This window comes from Heptranchias perlo, chromosome 42 (assembly GCF_035084215.1).
Source record: "Heptranchias perlo isolate sHepPer1 chromosome 42, sHepPer1.hap1, whole genome shotgun sequence".
Taxonomy (NCBI): Eukaryota; Metazoa; Chordata; class Chondrichthyes; order Hexanchiformes; family Hexanchidae; genus Heptranchias; species Heptranchias perlo.
Window position 1 is genome coordinate 3,676,789 of NC_090366.1, and position 13,074 is coordinate 3,689,862.

Below are 13,074 nucleotides of genomic sequence, written 5' to 3' on the forward strand. Positions count from 1 at the left end.
AAGTCCAGTGACAGTCAGCGAATTCATCAAGAGTGAACCAGAGAAAGAGATGTGAAAGAGTCAGCAGCAAACTCAGGTCAGTAGCCAAAAATCTGAAGCATCGTCAGATACACACATAATGAAATAATATTTCTTAAGAGTGATAACCAACAAATATATTGAAATCCAGTTAAATTGAAACATGTTATGGGGGCGGGAGGACATTGTGCTGCCTCCTTGTAACACTGAGACCGTGAACTGTCTCATCATCAATCATTGAAAACACATTGATAAAAACATTGTCGCAGGACACCTTTAGATCCACAACATAAAACTGTTAACAGCTCCTGATGGTCTGATAGCACCTCTTTGACCTTTGACCAGACACCTGATTCCAATACATTCAGTACAGAGAATAATCCAGTAACAATGTCAGGATTGGCTTTAAAAGATCATTGCAGATATATTGCAATTGCTACAAGACCGAAAGAGGAGTGACTTAACACATTCCATCAACCGAAAGAAACAGAACCAGCAACTGTATCAAACATCATGGGAGAAAAAAATGATTTGCCAAGTGCAGCAGCAGAGTTGACGCCGATTTACACCATTAGCATCTGAGATAAAGGCTCACCAGAAACTCCAACCGCTGCAAGAATAGGATAATATATGAGTTGTATCTGAACCATTACTGAATAATGCATTTCTGTGAGAAGCACTGAATTCTGTTGGCCTGCAAACCACAGCTCCGGCAGACAGTCTGAGGTCATTCATTCCAACGAGCCCTGATTTATACAGGGGATAAGTCTCCACTGACACGGTTACACTCCGGATCATTGCTATTAGTTACAGTCACATGAACAAACACATTACATCAGCAGCTTTTACTCCGATGTAAATCATGTGGTAGATATAACACATATAACTAAATATCCAGGGCATTATCTTAATCAGACCTCTTTCAGGAATAAAGTTAAAAGCTGTGCTCATACAGGATTGGTTCAACAATAATGAACGGTTTAATTTACAGTTTTCATATCATTGTATTGACCATGTTCACTCCTGAAGATTCATTTATAATTCATACCGATTTCTCCGCAGTGTAGACTGAATCCAGGGACACGAGCAAACCTGTTTCACTCTGTTCCTGCAGTTTCACGGGTAAAATATGAACATTGAGTCTCTGACACAGGAACAGTTAAAGGGCAGGTTGAGGATTGCAGCCTAGATATGACTGTGGGTGATATTAGTGGACGGACACTGAACGTGCCCCATTAACATTCCTCTCTCCGCTATTTTACTGCAGTTGTTTACCCGTTTATTCGACATTGGTTAACGGCTCCAGTAAAATTGGTCCCGTGTAACACCGAGCTGAACTCATGGCACGAGATTTGACCTCCATCAACAACGACCCTGTGATTCCCTCACGACCTCCATTCCTTCCTAAGCCCATTTTCATTGAAACCCTCATCAATGCCCCTGTCCCCTCCAGACTCCATTTCTCCAATGCACTTTTGACTGGCCACCCAAATTCCACCTTCCATAAAGGTGAGCTCGTCCAAATCTCTGTTGTCCGTGTCCAACCAGCACCAGCTCGGCCTCACTGACTCCCTGTTCCATAATCCCTTAAATTTAAAATTCTCATCCCTGAGTTTAAATCCGTCAAGGCCCACGCCTCCCTAGTTTTAACCTACCGCAGCCCCACCCATGACTCTTCATTCATTGTACGCTGGCCTCTTCTGGTGGGACTACCCATGCTTGGTTCCACTCACCTATCTGATCATAGACAGTCGAAGCTTCTCTTCCCATCCTATCACCGTTATCTCTGATATCTCTAAAGTTTCAACACATGGCTTTCTCCTCTTCCTCATCTACATGCTGCCCTTTGGTGGCACTGTCTGCAGACATGGACCAGCTTTCAGATGTACGCTGACAAAACCATCGCCCCTCTTGACACTTCCAATGCCTTTGTGTTGTCAGACCCACATTCTGTTTGGAATGAGCCACAATTTCCTCTAGTTAAAAACCGGGAAGTCATGATCTTTGGCCCCACAATCTCCACATCCTTGACACGGATTCCATCCCCACCAATGGCTTTTTTTATTGGTGAATCACTCACTAATCACCCATGCCCTTATTGACCTGCTTTGGACTCCAGCCTCATTATCCTGTAGTTTATTTTTATTCCTTCTTACAATTAAATCCATCAGGGCCTCCCCCGTACCTATCCCTGTAACCTCCTCCAACCCGACAGTCCCAGCCAAACATTGCTTCTCCACTCCTGGCTACTTGCGCATCCGCAGTCCACTTGCCCTACTTTTGACGTCCGTGCCTTCAGCCATATCCACGTTCTCCCCAGCCCCTGCTTTTGATCTTCCAGAATTCCCTAGATTGTAGAACAGTCCCAGCGGATTGGAAGGTAGCAAATATAACCCTGCTATTCATGAAAGCAGGGAGAGAGAAAACAGGGAACGATAGGACAGTTAGCCTGACATCAGTAGTAGGGAAAATGCTCGAATCTAATATTAAGGACGTAGTAACAGGACACTTAGAAAATCATAATATGATTAGGCTGAGTCAACGCGGTTTTATGAAAGGGAAATCGTGTTTGACAAATCTATTCGAATTTTTTGAGGGTGTAACCTGCAGGGTAGAAAAAGCGGCACCATTGGATTTAGTACATTTGGATTTTCACACGGCATTCGATAAGGTGCCATGTAAGAGGTTGTTACACTAGATTAGGGTTCATGGGATTGGGGGTAATATATTAGTATGGATTGAGGATTGGCTAACGGACAGAAAACAGAGAGTAGGAATAAGAACATAAGAACATAAGAAATTGGAGCAGGAGTAGGCCAATCGGCCCCTCGAGCCTGCTCCGCCATTCCAGCAGAATAAATGGGTCATTATCAGATTGGCAGGTTGCAACTAGTGGGGTGCCACAAGGATCAGTGCTTAGGTCTCAGCTGGTTACAATATACATCATAGATTATAGCTTAGATCTCTTTTCTATTGACCCTGTGACGAGTGGGGTGCTGCAAGGATTGGTGCTAGGGCCTCAGCTATTTACATTCTATAATAATGACTTAGATGAAGGAACCGAGTGTAATGTATCCAAGTTTGCTGACGATACAAAGCTAGGTGAGACGGTAAGCTGTGAGGAGGATGAAAAGAGTCTGCAAAGGGATATAGACATGTTAAGTGAGTGGGCAAGAAGCTAGCAAATGGAGTATAATGTGGGGACTTTGGTAGGAAAAATAGAAAAAAGAAGATTTTTTAAATGGTGAAATAGTATTAAATGTTGGTGTTCAGAGTGATTTGGGTGTCCTTGTACACGAAACACAGAAAATTAACATGCAGGTACAGCAAGCAATTAGGAAAGGGGGTTGTAGTACAAGAGTAAGGAAGTCTTTGTGCAATTGCGCAGGTCTTTGGTGAGAGTCTAGAACTAGGGTTCATAGTCTCAGGTTGAGGGGTCGGTCATTCAGGGCTCAGAGGGTTGTTGCGTAAATTTATTCACAATATTTATTAACGACTTAGATGAAGGCATAGGAAGTCTCAAATCTAAGTTTGCCGATGGCACAAAGATTGGTGGCATTGTAAGCAGTGTAGATGGAAACATAAAATTACAAAGCGATATTGATAGATTAGGTGAATGGGCAAAACTGTGGCAAATGGAATTCAATGTAGACAAATGTGAGTTCATCCACTTCGGATCAAAAAAGGATAAAACAGGGTACTTTCTAAATGGTGAAAAGTTAAAAACAATGGATGTTCCAAAGGGACTTAGTGGTTCAGGTTCATAGATCATTGAAGTGTCATGAACAGGTGCAGAAAATAATCAATAAGGCTAATGGAATGCCGGCCTTTATATTAGAGGACGAGAGTACAAGGGGGCAGACGTTATGCTGCAGCTATACAAAATCCTGGTTAGACCGCAACTGTGAGCAGTTCTGGGCACCGTACCTTCAGAAGGACATATTGGCCTTGGAGGGAGTGCAGCGTAGGTTTACTAGAATGATACCCGGACTTCAAGGGTTAAGTTTCGAGGAGAGATTACACAAATTGGGGTTGTATTCTCTAGAGTTTAGAACGTTAAGGGGTGATCTGATCGAAATTCATAAGATATTAAGGGGAACAGATAAGGTGGATAGATAGAAACTATTTCTGCTGGTTTGGGATTCTAGGAGTAGGGGGCACAGTCTAAAAATTAGAGCTCGGCCTTTCAGGAGTGAGATTAGAAAACATTTCTACACACAAAGGGTGGTAGAAGTTTGGAACTCTTCCGCAAACGGCAATTGATACTAGCTCAATTGCTAAATTAAATGTGAGATAGATTGCTTTTTGGCAACCAAAGGTATTAAGGGATATGGGCCAAAGGCAGATCTATGGAGTTAGATCACAGATCAGCCATGATCTTATCAAATGGCGGAGCAGGCACGAGGGGCTGACTGGCCTACTCCTGTTCCTATATTCCGATGTTCCTTTGTTTCTATATTGAAGACTGAGATCGATAAATTTTTGGACTCTAAGGGAATCAAGGGATATTGTGATTTGGCGGGAAAGTAGAGTTGCGGTCAAGATCAGCTATGATATTATTGAATGGTGGAGGAGTCTACTCCTGCTCCTATTGCTTATGTTCTTATGCTCTCCACCTCCCCCTCCCCCTTTCAGGTATCAGCCGTGGCTCAGTGGTAGCAATCCCGCCTCTGATTAAGAAGGTTGTGACTTGAAGTGCCACTCCAGAGACTTGAACACAGAATCCAATCTGACACTGCAGTGCCGCACTGAGGCAGCGCTGTACTGTTTGTGGGTCAGTACTGATGGAGTGCTGTTCTGTCGAAGGGTCAGTACTGAGAGAGTGCTGCACTGTTTGAGGGTCAGTACTGAGGGAGTGCACTGCTGTCGGAGGGTCAGTACTGAGGGAGTGCTGTACTGTTTGAGGGTCAGTACTGAGGGAGCGCTGTACTCTTTGTGGGTCAGTACTGTGGGAGTGCTGGACTGTCGGTTGTGCTGACTTTCAAAGGTCACATTAAACCGAGGGCCGATCTGCCCTCTCAGCTGGAGATAAAAAATCGCCCGGCAGGGGAGCTCTTCCCGGTGTCCTGGCCATTATTTATTCCTTAACCAACATTACTAAAACCGATTTTCTGGTCATTTTCCTCACTGCTGCTGTGTGGAAATTGATTGCCGCGTTTCCTACTTTACAACAGTGACTACAATTCAAAATATACTTCATTTACTGTTTTAGGACGTCCTGAGGTCTTGAAATGGGCTATAGAAAGGCAAGTACTTTCTGCCTTTCAGACTTTCCAAGAAACCCATCTTTTGCTTCAAGGTTTTGTCATCCCTCCTAATATCTCCTTAATTTGCCGGGGGTCCATTATTGTCCTTCAGACATCTAAATTCTCCTCGCGAAAATCAATCTAAACCCTTCCGTCTCTCTATTTTCTTCTCCTCCTTTTACACCCTTCTTAAAACCACACTTTGACCAAGGTTTTCGCCAGTTCCCCTGATATCTTCTTATTCCTTTTTTGCTGTTTTTGCTCACTCCTCCGTGAATCCCCTTGGGAATGTTTATTACATTGAAGGGGATCTGTGAATGCAAGCTGTTGTTCACTTTCATTGGAATGTGTTCATTAGTTTTCCACTATCAGAGCAAAAGTATTTTCTGCGCTAATATGCTTGCAGCAGAAGGAGATTTATAACTTGGACGGACTTGTTGAGATGAATTGACTTTTTTTTATTCGTTCATGGGATGTGGGCTTCACTGGCAAGGCCAGCATTTATTGCCCATTCCTAATTGCCCTTGAGAAGGTGGTGATGAGCCGCCTTCTTGAACCGCTGCAGTCTGTGTGTTGAAGGTTCTCCCGCAGTGCTGTTAGGAAGGGAGTTCCAGGATTTTGACCCAGCGACAATGTAGGAACGGCGATATATTTCCGAATCAGGATGGTGTGAGACTTGGAGGGTAACGTGGAGGTGGTGCTGTTCCCATGTGCCTGCTGCCCTTGTCCTTCTAGGAGGTAGAGGTCGCGGGTTTGGGAGTTGTTGTCGAAGAAGTCTTGGCAGTGCATCCTGTAGATTGTACACATTACAGCCACAGTGAGACGGTGATGAAAGGAGTCAGTGTTTTGGGTGGTGGATGGGGTGCCAATCAAGCGGGCTGCTTTGTCCTGGATGGTGTCGAACTTCTTGGGTGTTGTTAGAGCTTCACTCATCCAGGCAAGTGGAGAGTATTCCATCACACTCCTGACTTGTGCCTTGTAGATGGTGGAAAGATATTGGGGCGTCAGGAGGTGAGTCATTCGCCGCAGAATACCCAGCCTCTGACTTGCTCTTGTAGACACAGTATTTATGTGGTTGGTCCAGTTAAGTTTCTGGTCAATGGTGACCCCTAGGATGTTGATGGTGGGGAATTCGGCGATGGTAATGCCGTTGAATGTCAAGGGGAGGAGGTTAGACTCTCTCTTGTTGGAGATGTTGGTTGCCTGGCACATTTCTGACGCGAATGTTACTTGCCACTTATCAGCCCAAGCCTGGATGTTGTCCAGGTCTTGCTGCATGCGGGCATGGACTGCTTCATTATCTGAGTAGTTGCGAATGGAACTGAACACTGTGCAATTATCAGCGAACATCCCCATTTGTGAACTTATGCTGGAGGGAAGGACATTGATGAAGCAGATGAAGATGGTTGGGCCGAGGACACTGCCCTGAGGAGCTCCTACAGCAATGTCCTGGGGCTGAGATGAATGGCATCCAACAACCAGTACCATCTTCCTTTGTGCTAGGTTTGACTCCGGCTACTGGACAGTTTTCCCCCAGATTCCCATTGACTTCAATTTTACTAGGGCTCCTCGGTGCGAAACTCTGTCAAATGCTGCCTTGATGTCAAGGGCAATCACTCTCACCTCACCTCTGGAGTTCAGCTCATTTGTCCATGTTTGGACTAATGCTGTAATGAGGTCTGGAGCCGAGTGGTCCTGGCGGAACCCAAACTGAGCATCGGTGAGCAGGTTATTGGTGAGTAAGTGCCGCTTGATAGCACTGGCAACGACACCTTCCATCAGTTTGCTGATGATTAAGATTAGACTGATGGGGTGGTAATTGGCTGGATGGGATTTGTCCTGCTTTTTGCGGACAGGACATACCATGGCAATTTTCCACATTGTCGGGTCGATGCCAGTGTTGCAGCTGTACTGGAACAGCTTGACTGGAGGCGCGGCTAGTTCTGGACCACATGTCTTCAGAACTACAGCCGTGATGTTGTTGGCGCCCGTAGCCTTTGTTGTATCCAGTGCGCTCAGCCGTTTCTTGATATCACGTGGAGTGAATCGAATTGGGTGAAGACTGGCTTCTTTGATGGTGGGGATATCGGCAGGAGGCCGAGATGGATCATGTGATCGGCACTTCTGTCTGTAGATGGTTGAAACGCTTCAGCCTTGTCTTTTGCACTGAAGAGCTGGGCTCTGCTATCATTGAGGATGGGGATGTCTACAGAGCCTCCTCCTCCCATTAGTTGTTTAATTGTCCACCACCATTCACGACTGGATGTGGCAGGACTGCAGAGCTTTGATTTGATCCGTTGGTTGTGGAATCGCTTCGCTCTGTCTATAGCATGTTGCTTCCGCTGATTAGCATGCATGTAGTCCTGTGTTGTAGCTTCACCAGGTTGGCACCTCATTTTTCGGTACGCCTGGTGCTGCTCCTGGCATGCTCTTCTACACTCCTCATTGAACCAGGTTTGATCCCCTGGCTTGTTGGTAATGGTAGAGTGAGGAATATGCCGGGCCATTGAGGTTACAAATTGTGCTGGAATACAATTCTGCTGCTGATGGACCACAGCGCCTCATGGATTCCCAGTTTTGAGCTGCTAGATCTGTTCTGAATTTATCCCATTGAGCACGGTGGTAGTGCCACACAACACGTTAGATAGTGTGCTCAGTGTGAAGACGGTTCTTCGTCTCCACAAAGACTGTGCGGTGGTCACTCCTACCAATACTCTCATGAGCAGATGCATCTGCGACAGGTAGATTGGTGAGGACGAGGTTAAGTAGGTTTTTCTCTCGTGTTGGTTCGCTCACCACCTGCCGCAGGCCCAGTCTGGCAGCTGTGCCATTCAGGACTCGGCAAACTCAATCAGTCGTGATGCTACCGAGCCATGCTTGGTTATGGACATTGAAGTCCCCCACCCAGAGTACATTATGTGCCCTTGCTACCCTCAGTGTTTGCTCCAAGTGGTGCTCAATATGGAGGAGGACTGATTCATCAGCTGAGGGAGGCCGATAGGTGATAATCAGCAGGAGGTTTCCTTGCCCATGTTTGACCTCATGCCATGAGATTTCATGGCGTCCGGAGTCGATGTTGAGGACTCCCAGGGCCACTCCCTCCTGACTGTATATCACTGTACCGCCACCTCTGGTGGGTCTGTCCTGCCGGTGGGACAGGACATACCCAGGGATTATAATGGAAGAGTCTGGGATGTTAGCTGAAAGGCATGATTCTGTGAGTATGGCTATGTCAGGCTGTTGCTTGACTAGTCTGTGGGACAGCTCTCCCAATTTTGGCACAATTCCCCAGATGTTAGTAAGTAGAACTTGCCAGGGTCGACTGGGCTTGATTTGCCTTTGTCGTGTACAATGCCAGGTGGTCCGTCCATTTTCATTCTTATTATGACTTTTTTTTTAAGCGAGATTGTACAACTGAGAGGCCTGCTAGGCCATTTCATAGGGCACAAGAATCAACCACATTGCTGTGGGTCTGGAGTCACATATCGACCAGACCGGGTCAGGACGGCATGTTTCCTTCCCTGAAGGAGCCACATGGGTTTTTACGACAAACCAACAGTTTCATGGCCAGCATTACTGGTACTATTATTTTTGTTCCAGATTTTATTTAATTAATTGAATTTAAATTCCCCAGCTGCCGTGGTGGGATTTGAACTCATGACTGCAGATTATTCGTCCACTCCTCTGTATTATTAGTCCAGTAACATAATCACTATGCTACCGTACCCGTGGCAACAACTCGTGGACACCCTTTTTTTTGGAACAGCATAACATGATTTATGTTCAGACATCGCCTTGAAATAGTTTAGTACAACTGTGAGGCAGCTTTGAGGGAGTCCCCTATCTAATATGAGGCCAGCAACAGTGATTAGGATCAAAAGTAAAATACTGCGGATGCTGGAAATCTGAAACAAAAACAGAAAATGCTGGAGAAGCTCAGCAAGTGAGGCAGCATCTGTGGAGAAAGAAACAGAGTTAACATTTCAGATCGAAGACGTTTCGTCAGAATTGGAAGATGTCAAAGAGTTGAGGTTTTGAACACGTAGAGTCAGCGGAAATGGGGCGGTGGTGGGGAGTTGAGGGAAAGAGTGATTAAATGGCAAAAGGGATGATGGTGCAAGGTCAGGAAGGTGCTGATGGGACAGGTTAAGAAACAAAAGATTGGTCAAGAGCAGCTGTAAACGGTGACTAAGATGAAGTTTTATTGGCCATTTGTCTTTTTGCTCTTTCGTTATATCCCGTTTTACTGTTCTCTGCAAATGACGATGAGGATGATTTTTCAGTTGCTAAAGGAACGGAGTTTGGTTCAACACAGGATGGAACACAGAACTGTGAGATGGTAGATACACAATGGCACACATTAAATGAATTAATTCATAATTTCTAATTTCTATTAAATATACAAGCCCCTGAGGAATTAAACTCCACAGGAAAAGTGATCTATCCGTGCCTAAGTAGAGAATTTAAGGATAGTACTAGATTAAAAGAAGGGGCTTACAATGTTTTAGGTGTCTTTGTGCAAAGCCGACTAGCGATATAAATATTACAATTCTTCCAGCTGAACAGTCTCTGTGGTAGAATCTGTGAGTTATCTAAATGACCACCTGTTACTGTTTATCAATACCGTATACCAGTGTTGTCGGATTAAAGCCAAACTCCTGTACTTAAAGGTCCGATTTTTTCTGGAATGATAAGGCAAGAGAGAACGGAATGGGTGCAGCGATATTTGTTAATTTAAACTAAACTGCTCGAGAAAGAGACGACTTTAGTCTTCCAATCACAACAGAAAATGTTTGGATTTAATTCGTTTAATCACCGACATCTGTCAGAGCCCACTAGGACAAAGGAGCCGTTGAAACGAGGCACTTTGAACACAGATTACAAGGGACACTGGATTGGGAATATTTTGAGGTGGGCCAGTAGACTGGCATTGGGCGAGTCCAAGGCGCGCTTTGCCCAACAGGATAGATGCTGCAAGATTCAGAACCATCACTGCCCCAGAGTCAAGGCCAGAACTTGAGCCTGTGGCCGCACTGCCCAAAGGATAAGGAGCACAACATCTTAACCACTTGGCCACCGCATCAAGAATCATAGAATCATAGAAAGATTACAGCACGGAAGGAGGCCATTTGGCCCATAGAGTCCGTGCTGGCTCTATGCAAGAAAAATCCAGTCAGTCTCACCGCCACCCCCCACCCATGCCCTTTCCCCGAAACCTGCATTTTTTTTCCTTTCAAGTACTTATCCAGTTCCCTTTTGAAGGCCATGATTGAATCTGCCTCCACCATCCCCTCGGGCAGTGCATCCAGATCATATCCACTCGCTGTGTAAGAAAGTTTTTCCTCATGTCTCCTTTGGTTCTTTTGCCAATCACCTTAAATCTATGTCCTGTGGTTCTTGACACTCCTGCCAATAGGAACAGTTCCTCTCTATCCACTCTGTCTAGACCGTTCATGATTTTGAATACCTCTATCAAATATCCTCTCAAACTTCTCCGTTCCAAGGAGAACAACCTCAGCTTCTCCAGTCTATCCACGTAACTGAAGTCCCCAATCCCTGGGATTATTCTCGTAAATCTCTTCTGCACCATTTCTAATTTCGCATCCTTCCGAACGTGCGGTGCCCAGAACTGGAAAAAAACACCTCAGCTGCGGCCATACCAATGTTTTATAAAGGTTCATCATCACCTCCTTGCTTTTGTAATTTATGCCACTATTTATAAAGACCAGGATCCCGTGTGCTTTTTTAACCGCTTTCTCAACCTGCCCTGCCACTTTCAACGATTTGTGCAAATATACCCCCAGATCTTTCTGTTCCTGTACTCCTTTTAGAGTTTTACCCTCTAGTATATGTTGCCTCTCCTCATTCTTACTACCGAAATGTATCCCTTCGCATTTTTCTGCGTTAAATTTCATCTGCCACGTGTCTGCCCGTGCCACAAGCCTGTCCATATCCTCTTGAAGTATTTCACCATCCTCCTCACTGTTCATTACCCTTCCAAGTTTTGTGTCATCTGCAAATTTTGAAATTGTGCCCTGTACACCCAAGTCCAAGTCATTAATATATATCAAGAAAAGTAGTGGTCCGAGCACTGACCCCTGAGGAACACCATGAACATCTCCCTGTAGTGCGAAAAGTAACCATTCACCACTACTCTCTGTTTCCTCTCCCTTAGCCAATTCTGTTTCCATGTTGCTAAAGCCCCCTTTATTCCATGGGCCGCAATCTTGATGGTAAGTCTACCGTGCCCATTTCATCAAACGCCTTTTGAAAGTCCATATACACCACATGAACTACATTTTACTCATCTACCCTCTCTGTTACCTCATCAAAAAACTCGATAAGGTTAGTTAAACACGATTTGTCTTTAACAAATCCATGCTGACTTTCCCTAATCAATCCACGCTCGTCCAAGTGACTGTTGATTCTGTCCCGGATTATCATTTGTAAAAGTTTCCCCACCACTGAGCTTAAACTGACTGGCGTATAGTTGCTGGGTTTATCCTTACACCATTTTTTGAACAAGGGTGCACCATTTTCAATTCTCCAGTCCTCTGTCACCATCCCCGTATCTACAGATGCTTGGAAGGTTATGGCCAGTACTTCCACAATTTCCACCCTTAATTCCCTCCGCAACCGAGGATGCATCCCATCCGGACCGGGTGAGTTATCTACTTTAAGTACAGCTAGCCTTTCAAGTGCCTCTTCTTTATCAATTTTTAGTCAATCCCGTATCTCAACTATATCTTCCTCGACTGAGACTCTTGCAGCATCACCGTCCTAGGTAAAGACAGATGCAAAAGTACTCATTTAGTAATTCGGCCATCCCCTCTGCCTCCATGAGTAAATCTCCTTTATGGTCCCTAATCGGCCCCATCCCTCCTCTTACTACCCGTTTACTGTTTACATGCCTGCAGAAGACTTTTGGATTCCCCTTTATGTTGGCTACTATTATATTCTCATACTCTCTCTTTGCCCCTCTATTTCCTTTTTCACTTCCGCTCTGAACTTTCTATATTCTACCTGATTCTCACTTCTTTATCAACCTGGCATCTGTCATACACCCCTTTTTTCCGTTTCATCTTACTCATTATCTCTTTCATCATCCAGGGGGCTCTGGCTTGAGTTGCCCTACCTTTCTGCCTTGTGGGAATGTGCCTAGACTATACCCGAACTATCTCCTCCTTAAAGACTGCCCACTGTTCAATTACAGTTTTGCCTGCCAATCTTTGATTCCAATTTACCCGGGCCAGATCTGTTCTCATCCCATTAAAATTGGCCTTCCTTCAATTGTGTATTTTTACTTTAGAGTGGTCCATATCCTTTTCCATAGCTATTCTAAACCTTATGATATTATGACCGCTGCTCCCTAAATGCTCCCCCGCTGACACTTGCTCCACTTGGCCAATCTCATTCCATAGAACCAATTCCAGTAATGCCTCCTTCCACGTTGGGCCGGAAACGTACTGGTTAAGAAAGTTACCCTGAACACATTTCAAAAATTCCTCCCTCTATGTGCCCCTTATATTATTTTTGTTATCCCAGTCTATATTAGGATAGTTGAAGTCCCCCATTTTCACTACTCTATAGCTTTTGCACCTCCCTGTAATTTCCCTGCAAATTTGCTCCTCTATAACCTTCCCACTAGTTGGTGGCCTATAGAATACACCGAGTAGTGTGATGGCACTTCTTTTGTTTCTTAACTCGAACCAAATAGATTCTGTCCTTGACCCCTCCAGGACATCCTCTCCCTCTAGTACTGCAATATTCTCCTTAATCAATACTGCCATTTCCACTCCTTTCTTTCCTT

The 13,074-nt window shown here is 44.9% G+C and overlaps 1 protein-coding gene across 1 annotated transcript in view; it reads left to right on the plus strand.

Moving 5' to 3' along the window:
- Nucleotides 1–1,885: 1,885 nt before the first annotated feature.
- The window catches only part of LOC137306114 (NACHT, LRR and PYD domains-containing protein 3-like), a 60,346-nt gene continuing 49,157 nt past the window's right edge, over nucleotides 1,886–13,074 (plus strand). The window contains 1 exon segment of the mRNA XM_067975175.1: nucleotides 1,886–1,903. Coding sequence (XP_067831276.1) covers nucleotides 1,886–1,903 — 18 coding nt within the window.